Source organism: Lissotriton helveticus, chromosome 12 (assembly GCF_964261635.1).
Source record: "Lissotriton helveticus chromosome 12, aLisHel1.1, whole genome shotgun sequence".
Taxonomy (NCBI): Eukaryota; Metazoa; Chordata; class Amphibia; order Caudata; family Salamandridae; genus Lissotriton; species Lissotriton helveticus.
This window is the reverse complement of record NC_136073.1, coordinates 751,959,659-751,976,386: the sequence shown is the minus strand read 5'-3', so window position 1 is coordinate 751,976,386 and position 16,728 is coordinate 751,959,659. Positions and strand designations below refer to the sequence as shown.

Genomic DNA, 16,728 nt, shown 5'->3' with positions numbered 1-16,728 from the left:
CTTTGGCGAGGAATGGGAGGGTGGAGATGGGACAGTAGTTCTGTAGCTCTCTGGGGTCTGCTGAGGGTTTCTTGTGGAGGAGTGGGACCTCCACGTGTTTCCATGCATTGGGAAAGGTGGCTGTTGCTATAAAGAGGATCATCAAAGAAAGGGGAAGGTCGCATGTCATAGGTTGCTTGCCTCAAGCATCTGCATGACTTGTTCCTTTTGAACTAGAATGCCCATATAATTCCCTTCAAAATGAGGGCGCTACAAGAAATCATCTGATTCGGTCAATGAGATTTCATTACACCTCTACACTTAAAGGACACTTACTTCCTCACTCCTATGCATCCACACATCACAAGTATCTAAGATTTGTAGTAGGGGGGACAAATATGATTTCAAACTTATCTCATTTGGTAAAACTTTGTCCACTAAAGTGTTTACCAAATGTCTACTGGACGTGGGCTCTTCCAGGAAGTCTTTTGGAGCTAATTGTCCATGTTGCGATGGGAATAGTCCCTCCATGATAAACAGACTTCTACCCCAGCCCTGGGTGACTGCTTGTGAAACTAGTATCCTGAATTATTTTGGCCTTGGTGTTACAATACTGTAGAGTGTATGCAGAGTCCCAGGCCTGTCCCTGGTAATTTTGGCACCAGAACCCTGTGCCAAAGAGAAGCAAGCCTACTGGCTCCTCCTGTGTAAAGTTCAACAGTTATGAGAAACATAGAGCAGTGTGCTGACACTCCATGGCCGCGTTGACTGCATGTGCGCGCAGTGAAGGAATAGCACAACTATGGTAGTAGGATCCTGTGTGTTGTGTGAGTACTACGACCAGTGAAATCTAATTTGGATGCCCCTGATTTAGCACAGCACAAGATGGCAGATGAGGACAGCTTCCCTGAGACAGTGGAAGTCTACTGCCTGCATTCCTATGATGGCAGATGGAAGGAGACCCACATTCAGTGGTGTAGGAAGAGGGTGCGGTGGGTGCGGGCCACCCCGGGTGTCATCACTGAGGGGGGTGACAAAATGGCAAAAATATGTGTAAATATATTTTGTTCCCCTTATTTTAATAATTTCAATGTGGGCGAGGGGTGACAAGAAATTTTCCGCACCAGGTACCACCTGGGCTTGCTACGTCACTGCCCAAACACTGACATGAGGCAGACAGTGCTTTCCTGAGAAATTCAAGAGAACCTTTTACTTGGTCCAGTTGTCAGAATTACCGTATAGAAGGACGGACCCCAGAACACCATTGGCAAAGGACTTAAACTATCCCGAATGCAGCCCCTGTCTGCCCTGTAGTCTCACATGCCCCTTCTCCCCCTCCCTGAGGTCTCACAGTGATGGCGTTATACATGGCAGCATAAAAGATGTATATATACATACAGATTTTTTTACTGTTCAAATTCATTAAAAGAAACAAAATTGAGAAGGACATTGATGTAAAAAAAGATTTGTTTCTCCAGGACATTTAGCCATTCTCAAAGTGTACATTAAGTAATGTAAAAGGTTCTGAAATTGATTTGCACAGGAAGTGAACGAAAACCTAAAAAAGAAATATATATATTTTTTGTCCCCTATTGTTCTACTAACTGTGTGGTTGTACAATTTAAAAGTTGCATCTACATTGTATGCAATATTCTGCGTTATTCGCCCAAACAACACTTTTTTTGGCTGGGTGTGCTTAAGAAATACAAAACTAATCGTAATAATCAACTGTAACACACAATTTCACAAAAGAGACACAGACAGACTAACTTCATTGTCATCAGTTTATTATTGCAGGGGATAGTCATTATTAAACACAATCAGCATTCAGATCTTCAATAGAGGTAGTTTATTTCATCACATACTGGAGCAGCTTTGGAATTTCCTCGCATTTGTTTTTCTTTTGTTGTTTGCAGCTGAAGGCCAGCAGGTATGAAGCCCATAAAAAAACAAGGTTCCCAGTTATTTGCATCAAATAAGCTGAAGTGGTCAGACCCTACTCCAAAATACTCAAGTACTGTGTCCTGCTCGGGCCGGACTGGGAACAGCAACCAGCCCTCTGCCAGATTGCTGCTTGACCGGCCCTGGGAGTGGGGGCGGAGGAAGGTGGGGGCCAGCAAGTCGCACCGCTTCTGCTTTTGTTACAGGGACCGATATTGCAGCCCTGCTGCAAAACCAGACCCCAGTGACAAAACCGACCCCCATGGCCACAAAACCGCCCTCCACCCCACTGGGGAAATGGCTGGTGCCCGCTACGGCCAGTCCGGCCCTAGTCCGGCTCTCTCCCTATGAAGCATCTCAACAAGCACTATCCAACTCACCGCCTTCTCGGACTACATGCTGCACGAAGAGTGGGCATGCGTTAAGCCTTCCAGTCTATTGCAAAGACTTGTTGGCAAGCTGGTGTTGTAGAAGAGCCGATCCAGTCCTGAAATGCGATTGACTGTTCCCTGGGCCGGCCAGCCTTTCACAAACACCGACTTGTCTTTCCTGCCCATTCCATTCCATTCCCCACTAGTTTGTCTACTTCTGGCCCTCTGACATCTCACACATAGCCTAACACCTTGCTCATCAACACTTTCCATTTCCCTCTCTGCAGGACTTACTCAACAGTCCGGTAAACAGCCATAACAACATGGGCATTACCCCGCGCTGATATTACAACGCTGCTTTTACAACGCAAGTCGTTACAACGACTTGCGCTGGAGGGCGCTGTTGGATAGGGAATAGTTTAATTTTCTATTCCAACACCTTCCCTACTGTAACGTGGGCTGGAGTTGGAATAGAAAATTAAACTATTCCACTATCCAGCGCTTACAGTGCAAGTCATTGTAACGACTTGCGTTGTAAAAACAGCGTTGTAATGGCACGCGGGGTAAAAGCCCACGTTCTAATGCCATACAACCCAACAGTCCTGTTCTCATCATCAGCTCAGCCAGTGACCACTATTCTTGAACCTCCATCAACATTGCCATAATCCTCTCAACTGATACCTATTCACTGTACAATGAGTCCTGGTGTCCGGTAACCTGGAGTTTTAAGAAACAACCAGGATAGACAGATGCTCATAGGAAAGAAATCCATAACAGGTTATGAGGGCACCTACAAACTAAAGGAAATGTTTAGCAGTCAGTTCACACAATTCAAACACATGTAATACCATAAGCAAGTAAGGCAGTTTAACAAGAATACACTATGGCACTAGCAAAGCCAGTAGGATAGATATTTATCCTACAAGCGCTGACAATCCCAGTCAAAAATGTCTACCTTAGTAAAACCATTATAAAAGGATTGTTTGGTGTATATCAATGTATTAATGATAAAGAATTACATGTGTGGTGCCAGGGTATACTTCTAAGGCATAAAATAGTCACTTGTGCATTCCAATGGAGGCAAAGGATATATTCAAATAGCCAATGGAGAGAAGGTGAAACTAAAATACTCCTGTGGAGTGATTCGAGCTGTGACTAACATTGACTGTAGGTTCCTGGGCCAAAGTAAATGGCTCAAGGAGGCCGAACAAAAGCATACATCTCACAATAAGTTCAACATGAAAGGCACACGCACTACATGCCAAAGCTTAAAAAGATAGGCTGGCAGACACCTGCATCATATATCACTGTTCAGGAATTTCAGGTACAGGTGCTTGTAGCACTAACACCCATTGCCCTTTTCAACTTCGGACACACATTTTCACCTCTACTAACGATACCCATGGCCACAGCAACTTTGTGATTGTGCGGCTGCAGTGATTTTCACATAATTATAGATTTGCCGCATTTACCACATAATCCATCATCTGCTGCATAATATGCTGATTTTAACAAAAATGAACATTTGTTTCCATCTCAAACAATTCAAAAGTTACTAAAATTCAGCGACGTGTTCCCGCACCGTGGAAGGCCCTTTGCAAAGCTGGACTGGTCACTTTTCTGTTGTTTATTGCTTTATTTGGACGTTAAACTGGTACTAATGATGTGCAAAAAATGCCCAGAGACTATTACCGATTTTAATTATTATGAAATAATAAAGTAATACTACTACCAAATGTGCAGCACAATTTGCCTTTTCTTGCCACATAATTTACTCAACCCTGCCGCATACTTTGGCCCTTTCCTGTTTCATAATTCCAGTGGCCCTGACAATACCTCACTAGCGACCTTTTTCCAATGCCTATCATACTTATTCTGTTTGCAAAAGCAACTGTGGAACACTTTTTTTTAATGGGCTAAATTGGTACCTGAAACAGCTTTGGTACATTAATGCGACTTCAGATTACTGTTCTACAAACTTGCAATCTGAGTGTATGTGCTAAAAAAAACTATATTATATTTTGCTGTCCATGGACGTTGCCCCTTGAAACCTAGAACAATGAGAGATTCACATTTTCATAAATCGCAGAAGAATCAATCGTAGCTTAATCATAGACATATTTCTCATCACTACCCATGATAACGCTGTATGCAGATTAGGCAAAGCATACTGAGAGAAACACAAAAAGCAGCAAGGTAATGTACAGTTAGAGCAAACTGATCCATTCTGTATGTTAAGTGCTCAATAATTCAACTAGGACTAGTTAAGGCATATTACTCTGCGGATACTACTTTCGTAATGGCAGTTTTAGATGAAGCTGATTAGATAGAAGGGTCAACCCTTTCCTCCTCTTCAGCGCTGAACTAAGTTGTAAGAACAAAGTTTCAGCTACATTTTCAAGGGCCTCTTTGAAGAGTTTATTTGACAGAATGAACTTAGTACAATCCACCAGGCAACACCCAATATGGTTTTTAATGCATTAAAATTAAGACTTACACTCCATAAAACAATCTATTCCCCCCCTTCAAACAATCCAGAAACAGCCACTTCAAACCCTTGAGCTCCCTGGGCTTGCAAATGCTTAGAGAAAGGAACCGGAAGGCCAGTGGAGACCACCAATCCATTAGACTTGCACCATTCCTACAACTATGTATGTTCTGCTGCAAGGTCATTATGGGGGGGTCCTTAAATTGTTTAAAGCCCGACCTCCCCTCGATTTCTCATGAAAAACAACAAAAGAGTCCCTTTCTCCAGAGCGTTATCAACCTCTAGACTTTGTAAACGATTAGTGAAACACAATGCAGAATTAGGCAGTGGCATAGCAAGGGCGGGGGAGGAGGACCACCCCAGGCGGCAAGAGTTTTAGGAGTGGCAAAGACCCCCCACCCCGCTCTTACGTGCGGCTGTCGCTCGCGCGGGGTGGCAAGCGCAGGAATCACTAGCACCCCTTGCCCCTTGCTCTTACCTTCGGCCGCCGCGGCCGGAAAATTCATGGACCACCACGGGCAGCAACAGACCTAGCTACGTCACTGGAATTAAGTATTACTGGGCCCTCTATCACAGATAGAACTGGCATGCAGCCTGTATAAAAGGGTTCAGGTTATTCCTATGGTTCTCCAACATACACTATTTATTACACTCTAGTTAAATGACCAATAACTGAGAGTTATTAAACATCACCAAACGTGTGATAGACACACAATCAGCCAAAAAAGAAGTCATCCAACTTCACATGGCACAGGAAAAAGTGATTTAGTTCAAGGAAATAGAATTCCCTGCATCTCAGAAAAGAGGGTGTTAGTTCACGCAGGAGACCATGAAATTCAGGTGCAAAATTAATACCACAGAATACCATATGCCAACCAGTTGCTGAAAATTTCCCGGCATGGATCCTGTTTCCGGATGAACAACATACACTGTTTGAACTTAGTGGTATCTATCTATAGCAACAAGGGTTAGCTCCAAGGGAAAGATTGCGCTTTAGAAATATAAATTTCTTATGCAAAGTCCATGATTTCCAGGGGTCTGAATATTCCCACCCATGCACTAGCCCCATTTGTGCAGAGGTTGGAATTAAGAGTTGGGTGCATTTTATCACACCAGGTAAAGTTTGCAATCACCATTAAATTTCAGCAGGTCAACCGTGTCAAAATTAAAAGGTGGGAGATCCAGTAATTATCAGCAAATGCGAACTTTGGTCTGGAAAACATCCAAAGGCATGTTATGCCCCAATTGGAAATAAAGAACTTGGAATAGGCGATAATTGTTATGCAAGAAGAAATCTAAATACAGGGTTATTGATTTTATCAGGGGCAGTCATGGCCATCAGAGGTGTAACACAGGCCCCCGCAGCCCCCGCAGCCCCCCCACCCCCTCAGCACAGTACTCAGGCCTGAGAGCTCTGGATTAAATCCGGAGTGGTGCCCCTCTGTGTACTTTGAAGGGGGGCCCCTTCAACTTTTGTTACGCCACCGATGGCCATAGGCTAGTTGAGACAGTAATACATGTCCAATCAATCTTACTTGGCCCAAACTACAACAGGAGCTGCTTATGAAGTAAAGCAAATAACAAAACAGACCATTCACAACTGAAAATCTCTGAAAAACAGCATCTCTTGAACGAAGACAGTGAAAAGAGAAGTTGCTAAATACAAAACAAGGGAAAAAAGAATTCCACAATATTTCTTTCCAGTATAAGGCACATATCACATTCATATACATTGCTATATATATATATATATATATTATACATATATATATATATATATATATATATATGTATGTATGTATGTATGTATGTATGTATGTATGTATGTATGTGTATATATATAATTATATATCTCCAAACAATAGCCAGGATCCTGCTATTCATTCTCTGTGAGTGTTTCTATTTGTGGAGGAGAAATGCTGCTGCAGCATCAGACGTACTCTCCATATCCAAAGTGGCCCTCGTCCTCTCTACCCCATTTGTTGACTTGCAGAAGGGTTCGCAATCAGTCTCCCTGCGACAATGGAGTGCATCGGAAACAGATGTATACTGAGGTAGTTGAGGGTGAGTTCCATAAGGCAGGTTTGAGAAATGCTACCAAGTTTCCTGATGGCGAAAAGAGATGTTTTTACCTGGAATTATATTCAATGGTCAAAGGTGAATATAAGGCCACAGTATACTGCTTTCCAGACTTATCTGGGTGGGTGTCTGTTAGTGTTCCTTTTCTTTGGTTTCCTCGTGGATGTTGCTCTGCGGCATTAAGTCCGCTGTGGGGGATCGGAGAAAGGTGGTGAACCCGCCTATCAGGAGAAGGTTCCCCAATACGGCAATGATCATGATCCCCAAGGTGTCAAATGGAGAGGGCAGCGGTGTGTTGGCCGTCAGCCAGGGCCGCCGCACATTCATGTCTGTCAGGACAGCCTCCATCTGGAAGTGAGTGCCCACCACTGCACAGATGTGGAACAATTGGTGGCTGTGTCCTGGAGCAAAAGAATACAAATACATTGACTTTGGGAAGAAGTTGCATTTTTTTATCACCAGCAGAGAATGCATGTTGAACATCCAAATGTATTAAGGTTATTATAATAGCTTCAGAACATCGATTTCTTTATTGGAAATGCATCTTGGCATCAAAACATGGTATTAAAAGACATTATGACAATATATCTTTGCATGGGCAGCTTGATTTTGTATATAAGTGTCTGCTCAAATATCCCATTTCTAATATATTATTAATAAGGAAAATATTACCCTGAAACCATCTGTTCATAGATTGTAGTGCTGTATATTCACATGCTCTGCATAATTCTGACATTTGACCTTGGGCGTAGACGTTTTCAAATTGTTTTTCTTCAAAGAGGTTTCGAGCCACAAAGCTCTTTGAGACTCCACCCTCAATCCTCAATGCACCAGGCCTAAGACTCCACCTAAGATTTTTTTTCCCCAGCGGGTAAGTAATGTCCGTGGAGTGTAGGGAAAGAAAACAAGTACTATGCAGTGGGTAATATTAGAAGTATAACATACCTGATATCATAGCTCACTTCTGGGGAGGGGTGAGTACTTGCAAATCTACAGTACTACGAACAGATGGTTACAGGGTACGTAACACATTTTCTGTTCATAGCGTGTGTGCCTGTAGATACACATGCTCTGCATATATGTAATTCAGAAAAGGGGGTGGTGATGAACAGAGTGCCTGAATTAAGCAGACCACTCTTACCCAGTCCAAAGATCAGGGCTTGATCCATCACCGTTTTTTAGCTCACTGCACCATCCCAGCTCAGAACTTGGCTATATGCAAATTAGTCTGTTTCTGTCCCAGTGCATGATGGGAACAGGGCAAACCAAACTACCAAGCCAATTCTTGTACTGGGAAGGAAACAAGCTTCCGGGGACCGGTTTCTGCCATTTCAGGCGTCGTCGGCCCGGAGAGTATTCTGCTTAATTCAGAGACTCTGTCCCTCACCACCCCTTGTTGTAAATATTTTTGTCCACCCTAAGCGTGGAAGGGTATACTCAGACATGAGTCCCTTGCTCATTGCACCATCAGGATTCAAGCAAGCCGGGCCGAAGACGGCTGTAATGCCAGAAACCGATCCCCGGAAGCTTGTTTCCTTCCCAGTGTAAGAATTGGCTTCTGTAGTCTGGTCTGCCCTGTTCCCATGGTGCACTGGGCCAGGGACAGACTAATTTGCATACAGCCAGGTTCTGAAACTGGGATGGTGCAATGAGCTAAAAAACGGTGTTGGATCTAGCCCTGATCTCTTGACTGGGTGAGAGTATTCTGCTTAATTCAGAGACTCTGTCCCTCACCACCCCTTGCTGCATATATGTAAAGCATTTCCTTCTATAATCGGTGACTAGCGAGCAGATGATACAGATGCTTGGAACAAAGCTGTGAACGCTGTTTGCCCACCTAAATCCTGCAGAAGGGTCTGAGTATCTATTCAGTAGTGTTTAGTGGATGTGACTGGTGCTGACCAAGTAGCAGCTTTACAAATGTCTGCTAAAGGAATGTTACACAAAAAGATCAGACTAGCTGCCTTTTTTCGAACGAAATATTCTAAATGACATGCGCAACATACTTTTAGCCTTAGTATAATATGCTATTCACCTACCAATGCCTGCCTTAGGATTTGGATTTCCAAAGTGAGGCTTAGCAAAAGTTTTTGTCTTGCAAGTGGACTCGGAAACAAGACAAAAGTTTCTTCTTGATAAAACTTAAGCATCTTCATAATATCTAGGGTGTGTAGTGCTCTTTCTGCCACAGTGTCTGGGGTGGAAAGAAGATGGGCAACTCTATAATCTCGTTAACATGAAATGGGGAAGTCACCTTGGGTTTGAAATTTTGGGTTTGTCCTCAAAACAGCTTTATCCCTATGAACCTAAATAATGCCTCTGCTATATTTAAGGCTAGCAAATGAATAATTCTACAAAGAAATGTGATAGCAACCAGAAAGGCTACCTTCCAGGACATGAAGTGCATGTTGTAATAGTGCAGCTGTTCGAATGGAGAACCCATTCGTCTCATGAGAACTCTATAGAGATTAGACGTTAGCGCTGGAGGAGTTTTTGAAGGCATCACTCTTTTAAGGTCCACCACGAAGCAGCAATGACTGGCATTTTAAGAACAGAAAAATGTTCCCGGTTCCTCACGTAGTCTGCGACTCTTGCCAAGTCTAGACAAATGAAAGTGTATGTCAAACCCACATTCTGTAAATGCAGTAAATAGCACATTATATCCTGAACAAAGGTTTTGAGAAGATCTATTTTTTATCAATGCATCAATGTAACATTGAACAAATCGTTTCCACTCAGCTGAGTAGCAGGCCTACGTGGTGGGTTTACATACCTCACACAGGATTGCACCTTCCATTGCATCGGCACTGTGCACCTTTGCGACCCCATTGATAAGCATTTATATTCTTCCAAATATAAAAGGTACCTCCTTGCCGCATCTTGTCTCTCCTCTGTCATTTCTCTGAGCCGTCACTCCGCTGGGCTAGAGTAGGGAGTATCCAGGTCCCCTGACCAATCGCAATGTTGCAATGTAGCGTTGTGATTGGTTGGGTGCTGTGGTTCGGTGCTCAGCCAGGGATTGGGATCCTGGGTGTGTTCTCCAGCACATGCAAAGTACACATGACTGTTTGGCCGGCCCGAGAGGGTCTGCCAAACAGTCATTCTGCACTTACAGAGTGCCTACCACTCCTCCCCCCTGCTCGGAGAGCAGAGCAGCAGGGTCCCGCCCTGTAAAGACACCACAGCAGGAACAAATAAAATGATAACAACGAGTTATTATCATTTCATTTATCCTTTTTTTACACTGCTGAAAGCAGTGAGGCGATGCTCCTCTGCCTTAGCGGACGAGCCGCCACTGCTGAGGCAGTATCAGCAGAATCCAACGCATACCAGATGTATGCATTTGATACTACCTTTCCTTTACCAACCAACTCTTGCTGCTCTTCCGGTCATCTTTGGTAGGTGTTTAACTCGATAATCCTTACAAAGGTCATAATCTGTGGCCTGAGCTTTGGCTGCGGCACCCATCTACTTCAGCCTCAGACTCATCGGAGGACAGCTCCTCTGGGCTCTGCTCCCCCTAAACCAGCTGTGCACTGGAAGGCCCGGGCTCTTCTCCCTCAAAGGCAAATGTGTCAGCAGGTCAGTACAGGCTTGGTGTTTTAGGTCGCCAGTCTCTGAATTTTGTGGTCTGCCCAATGGCATTTAGGTACCAAATGGTCTTTTTGCACCAGAACGCTTTACAAGCTGAGCAGATTGCTGCATTGTGATTGGGGACCAAACAAAATTTGCACCGCCAATGCCATGCTGAACAGGAAATTTTGCATTACATTTAGGCTAAAATTGGATAATTCTCCTCTCCATAACATCCATTATTTACACAACTTGTTTCTTTGAGCCCCTGCGCCCCGGTCCAACAAAGTTTGTCCATCACAGTAGTTGAAGATTGGCACCTAGGCGTTGGTGTCCTGTGAATTCTCCCGTTGCTGTGATCAAAGCCTCGATGACTTGCACCTAAAGTCAGTGGCGTAGCAAGGTCAGGTGGTACCCGGTGCGAAAAATTTCTTGGCAACCCCCACGTGTCGATTTCAGGCACGTTTCGTTGCATTTGTTGACTAAACTAAAAAGTACATATTTTTGCCTTTTTGTCACCCCCCTCAGTGATGACACCCGGGGCGGCCCGCACCCACCTCACCCACCTTCCTACGTCGCGTCCTAAAATCCACATGAAAAACCAAGTTGGTCCTCGAGCTGGCACTAAAACATCTGAATCCGATGGGAGAAAAAAACAATAGGAGGTGGAGACTTTGACCTGGTGCATTGTGGGCTAAAATTCAAGTCAGAAAGAGTCTTGTGCCTCGAAACAACTTACGAATGTCCACGAACAACACTAAATGGCATTAATATGTAGAGCATGTGTGAACAAAGCCAAATGTGCTACAAACCTGTTTTTATATTACACTTGCTCCTGAGGATTCTGCTTATTCTGAGAAGTCTGAATAAAAGTTATTTCTGCTACCCACCTCAGCTGCATTTATTTTATCAACCTGCAAAGGTTTTAAGGCAGAGTTGACATTGTGGGATTCAACTACAGCTACTCACAATCTTTGCAGCAGCAGAAAGAATCCAATGAACTATTTTTTTCTGCACCAAATCATTTTACATTAAAACTCAGATCTGGCTCCAGTGTAATCTCTATAGTGAGGGAACCTCTAATGTGGAATAAGACACGTCATGCAACCACTGGGAGTCAAAGTTCTACATTAACTTGAAATGTTATGCCTTTATTACCAAAGTAATCAAAGCGTCCAGGGGCCAGTCGCTCTGGCAAATGTGAAGCAAACAGGATGACAGTCAGCAGTGCACAGAAGAGGTGACAGGTGTAAGATGAAATTGCCATGTTGGAGTTGCAGTCCTCTCCAAAGCAGAACAGGAGCTAAAAGAAACAAAAATAGCAAATCCATCAGCAAAGACATAAAAGCGCACATTTGACAAGATGCTCAGAAACAGGAACTGCTAAGAAAGAGACTGCAAACCAATGGGTGTTGATCTCATCCCCAAGCCACAAGCGCTAGCTGAAGAGTAGTATAAAAATGTAATTTGTCTATTCGAGGTGGCAGGAAAAAACACACCTTGCCTCCCCACTAATTACCTATCTGAGTTCCAAAGAAATGTTAGGTGGATAGGTCATGTATATTAGAAGTTACCATGTGTTATCCCTCTAAGGGTAGAGGTGTTTGTGATCTCCTCCCTGAGGGTAAATGTGGAACTGATGGGCAAGGATTTGCAAATAAGCAACTTGCTGAGTGAATCCTCTCGTATAATCATAATACAGTACTAATAAATGTTTGTCATACTAATGTACACATTTCGTACAGAATGTAGAAGCAGGGGAAGCTTGCCTATGTGTCTACTAACAAGTAACTTGACTGAGACTAAAATGGCTGCAATAAAACACGGGAAACAAAATGTGCAAGCACCAACGGCATGATGTCATAACGCTTGGAGGGAAAGCTTTGCTTCTGCGCATTAATGTGCAAAATGGCCGCTTTAGAACTCACATGCAACGCATCTGCTTTGCTTGAAAATAAACTGTGTTTTATACTAAGTGCTAATGCATAAAGAATGATTTTGATTAAATGGGTTTAGAGTACACATAAGTGGTATACAGTGAACCCATTTTATTTGAATCTAACATCTTGTCTTTTTGACTTCTCTGTTAGTTCGTAATTGGGCCTAAAATTGAGAGACGAGGCTAAACCCACATGCGTAAAGCGCGCAGTGGCTTTAAAGGCCAACCCTGAAGTCGTGCTCACAAGTCATGGTAGCTGATCAAGGACACACTTTTCTCATAGGCAAAAATATGACAGAACATCCTGAGGACTCAATGAACAAAATGTATAAAAGATATACAATATTGAATTTAATATGAGAAACGGGTGGGAATAAAGATCGGGTGAAACAAATTAAATGGGCGGGAACATAAGACAATGCTCTTAAAAAAAGTAATAACTTAGTATGGTGTCACGATCATCCCCTTGGCTTGTGCAATCAGAATACGCAATTTACACAAGTTTGAAACATTTGGGGGTGGAACATGCCACCAGAAGGTATAATTGGGATAGTTAGCTAAATTAGCTAGTCTATTCAGGCTTAATTGCTGCCTGACCGCTGGCAGAACGCTGAGAGATAGAGATGCTGTCCGATTGCTGATCAATCCACTTGAAAGCAGACTTAAACATTTTCAAATAAAACTTAGGAACGAGATTGCGAGAGAGGACCGAGGAGGCGAGGGAACTACGAATGAGACGCGCAAGATAGTCGAGGAGGGAAACTAGTATCAGGGAGGGGTTTGACGCTGGCGCTAAATCCAGAAGAGGTGACCTGTCCTGACTTAGGGGCATATGTAGGTAATCTCCATTTTGCAATTCTGAAATAGCGATTTTTAAGGAATCGCTATTTGAGAATCACAAAATGGAATGTAGGTAATAATTCGCAATTTTTTTGCGATTACCTAATATTCCTTAATTGCGATTAGCAAATTGCAAATCGCAATTAAGGAATGAGTGTCCCATTCATTCCTATGGGCCAAGAGGCCCATAGGAATGAAGGGGGATGCATTCTCAAATTGCAATTTTCTATGAGAAAATCGCAATTTGAGAATCACAATTCCAAGGGTGCCAGGGTGTCCAAAGGACACCTGTTGCACCCCTGGAATGTGCCTGTAAGTACATGTGGCGCACAGACATGCCCTAAGAGCATGTCTGTGCGCCACATGGCACTTTGAATTAAAAAAAAAATGCATTTTTAAAGGAAATCGCAAAATACCATCTACTTGGGGTAGGTGGTATTTTGCGATTCCTTAAGCCTGAATCACATTTTTTAATTGACTCCTACATAGCATTTAAGGAATCGCAAAATTGCGATTCCTTAAATGCTTGAGCAAAATAAGGAGTTGCAATTTTTGCGATTCCTTATTTTGCTAATATGCACCTACATAGCAAAACGCCGTTTGCAATTCGCAAACGCCGAAATTCGCTGAATTTCGGCGTTTGCAAATCACAAACAGCTACCTACATATGCCCCTTAATCCAGTCCTAAACCTGTTACCTGATATTTTGTGGGGTCCAAACTCTTGGCCTGAGTGGTCTGATTCTCACACCATTCTAGGTAAATGTAATTGTGTATTGTGTCAATGTGCATTTTCTCTCTGTCCTCTCTTCCTGAGGTACATGTCATTAAAATGTATAGTTTGATTTAGGTAACTGAACCTTACATTTCCGGAATGATGGAGTTAACACTGTAATTTGTACTTGATTCACTAAGATTTTCAGATAAAATTATAAACTTTAATTGAGTCTGTGGTTATTTAATGAAATAAATAGGTAAATGTTTTAATGTTGTTAATTACCAACTCTAACTCAACTAAAATAGATCCATGAGTAAGGAAGGACTTAGAAAATAAATACGTTCTAATTTTTAGGCAAAACGGACATATAGAAAAGCCCCAAAATTGATCTCCAGCAGGGTATTCATCAACCGGATGTTGTAAGTGAGAGTGGTTTATGGGCCCGAATGTGTGTATTTTAGTGATACTTGTCAGCAGGTTGGTGTCCCGCTAGATCAGAACCCAGGGACACCAATACACTGTGGCACGTCTTCCTATACCCACCATTGCAGACGTAAACCCATATGTTGAGCAAAGAGCTAGTTAGAAATGTAGTTGGTGCATGCCTTCAGAAACTGTGTCAGTAATATGAATTTAGTATATAGTGCAGTACTGTGACAGGAAGTGTCTGCATTAGTATGGAGACACCCCTATGTGGACGGCCTGCCCACGATCAATGATAATGGTGGGTGCATCAGCTAGTAGGAATTCCTCATCATCATCATCATAAAACTTTATTTTGGTCATTTGACCATAAAAAGGCAAGTGCGATACAGCTCATATGAATAGGATACAATCAAAAAGTAAATATAAATAACATAGTAGGAACATCAGTCGAGCAATAGTCTACAGTACAGTAAACTTATGGATTAACCATGTGGTGCACAATTAAAAAAAAAATAAACCAGTAGGAATTCCAACTAGTAGGAGACTTGACCTGCAACTGCCGGGTCTGCTGTGATAAACCTCCAGACAAAGGCTTTCGTAAGGGCTGATGTTCTATTTGAAGAACATTATCCCAACACAGCCTGCTTCAGCATTGAGGCTGAGTTCCACACACCCCATGATATGAATAATAAAAACACAGGCCAAACTTGGAAACCCAGTTCCCATGAAATGTTCCTAATTTAGAAAAAATCTCCTTTGGTAAGAAACATAGAGCAAAAAAAACATCACTTGAAGGCAATAATCCAAAGAAATCTACACCACTTGCAAGGGACTAACACCAAGTACCCTACTGACCAAAGCTAAGTTGGAGACACAGAAACAAAGAAACTTTTAGAGCCTCTACAGATATTTGCCAGCCTACTCCTGCCAACAGCTCACATCTACAGGATAATACCGCTGGACTAAAGCTCGAGCCTTAGCATCAGAGAAGGAGGCCTTTCCCCGGTCCTAGGATGCAAAGGTTCTTCAGTATGTATGCTGTATTTCCTACATCTTCATAATGGAGGGAAGGGATAGCACGTTTGGAGAACTGAGGCACGACGGCAGGTCAGAGGTCGAACAAAGCAAAACCAAAGGGGATGATGGACGGAGTGTTGAACAATGCAAGCACTCACCCCCAGTCAACTGATCTGGGTTTAATCCATCATCATTCTTTAGCTCACTCTGCCACCCCAGTTCAGACATGGCCATATGCAAATCAGTCTGACCCTGTGACTCATGGGAACAGCCCAGCCCGAACTGCCAAGCCATGTCTTTCCTGGACCGGAAACAAGCATCCTGGGACCGGTTTCTGGCTAACAAGCCGTCATCAGCAAGCCTAAGAGGTTATATCAAAGATATCCTGCGCCCAGCAAATAGTGGCCTAGAGGTGTGAGGATGGCCTTCCCCTTTTAGGATAGTCTGCACGAGCCTGAAGGGGATCGACAACACAGCATTGAAAACTGTACACTAGCCGATTGCTGTCAAGGTCATGCCCCAGTGTATTGTAAAGGCCGGCTTTAACGCTGGTGGCGGACTGTGCGACAATCACTTTTGGCGCCCTCACATCCCATGACCGCCTCCTTGGATTCTCTCACTACCACCGGCAATAGTGCCCCTGATCTCTGCTATCATAAAATATTGCTGAACACAGTGCCCCCCTGAGATCACAGCGCCCCCCTACACAGGTCAGTGCCCAGTGCTACCGCACCAGACGCACTCCCCTAAAGCCGGCCCTGACTGTGTACAGGCTTGGAGAAATGTGGGTTGCACTGCCAGTGTGGCTTTAATGCCACAACACAATATCCATGCAGAGAAAACTCACATTAAATTCAATCTTATAGGCAGTTTTATTGTTTAGATACAAGAAATAAAATACATGGCTACTTAGAGTGCTTTACATTCTCCTCTGTTGATGAAGGGCATTCGTTTAGGGGCTAGGGGAGTATTATGGCTTGTGCTCGTGGGCTTTTAGAATTCGTATCACATCTTGCTCTCTCCGACTCTTAACTGATGGAAGTGTTTTTCCATTTCTGCTGATGCTTCTCACCTTTTCGTTACACCGAACTAAACAGCTGCATACTCGCCGGGTGGCTCCAGAGGGAAACATGCTGACGTAAATAAAATGTATCCTCGAGCTGCATAACCAGGGGCATAGATACCAATAGTGAGGGAAGTGCAGTGGCGCTAAGGCCCATGGGTATTAGGGGCCCTCTGACCCAAGTTAAGGCTCTGTTTTACTACCAAACTCTGGTAAGGGAAGTTATCTGTCTTGCCTGCACGAGCGCCTATGTATCACTTGGCTAAACCATTATGCATAAGTCAATGTGCAGTTA

At 43.3% G+C, this 16,728-nt stretch overlaps 1 protein-coding gene across 2 annotated transcripts in view; it reads right to left on the bottom strand.

Moving 5' to 3' along the window:
• Positions 1 to 1,749: 1,749 nt before the first annotated feature.
• The window catches only part of PAQR6 (progestin and adipoQ receptor family member 6), a 147,184-nt gene continuing 132,205 nt past the window's right edge, over positions 1,750 to 16,728 (bottom strand). The window contains exons 7-8 of one of the 2 annotated variants that reach the window (XM_078669880.1): positions 11,590 to 11,734; positions 1,750 to 7,259 (exon numbers count right to left, since the gene is read on the bottom strand). In XM_078669880.1, the coding sequence (XP_078526006.1) occupies positions 6,991 to 7,259; positions 11,590 to 11,734 (414 nt within the window). In that variant the 3' untranslated portion in view covers positions 1,750 to 6,990. The remainder of the gene's footprint in view (positions 7,260 to 11,589; positions 11,735 to 16,728) is intronic. The other variant, XM_078669882.1, reaches the window with a different exon arrangement.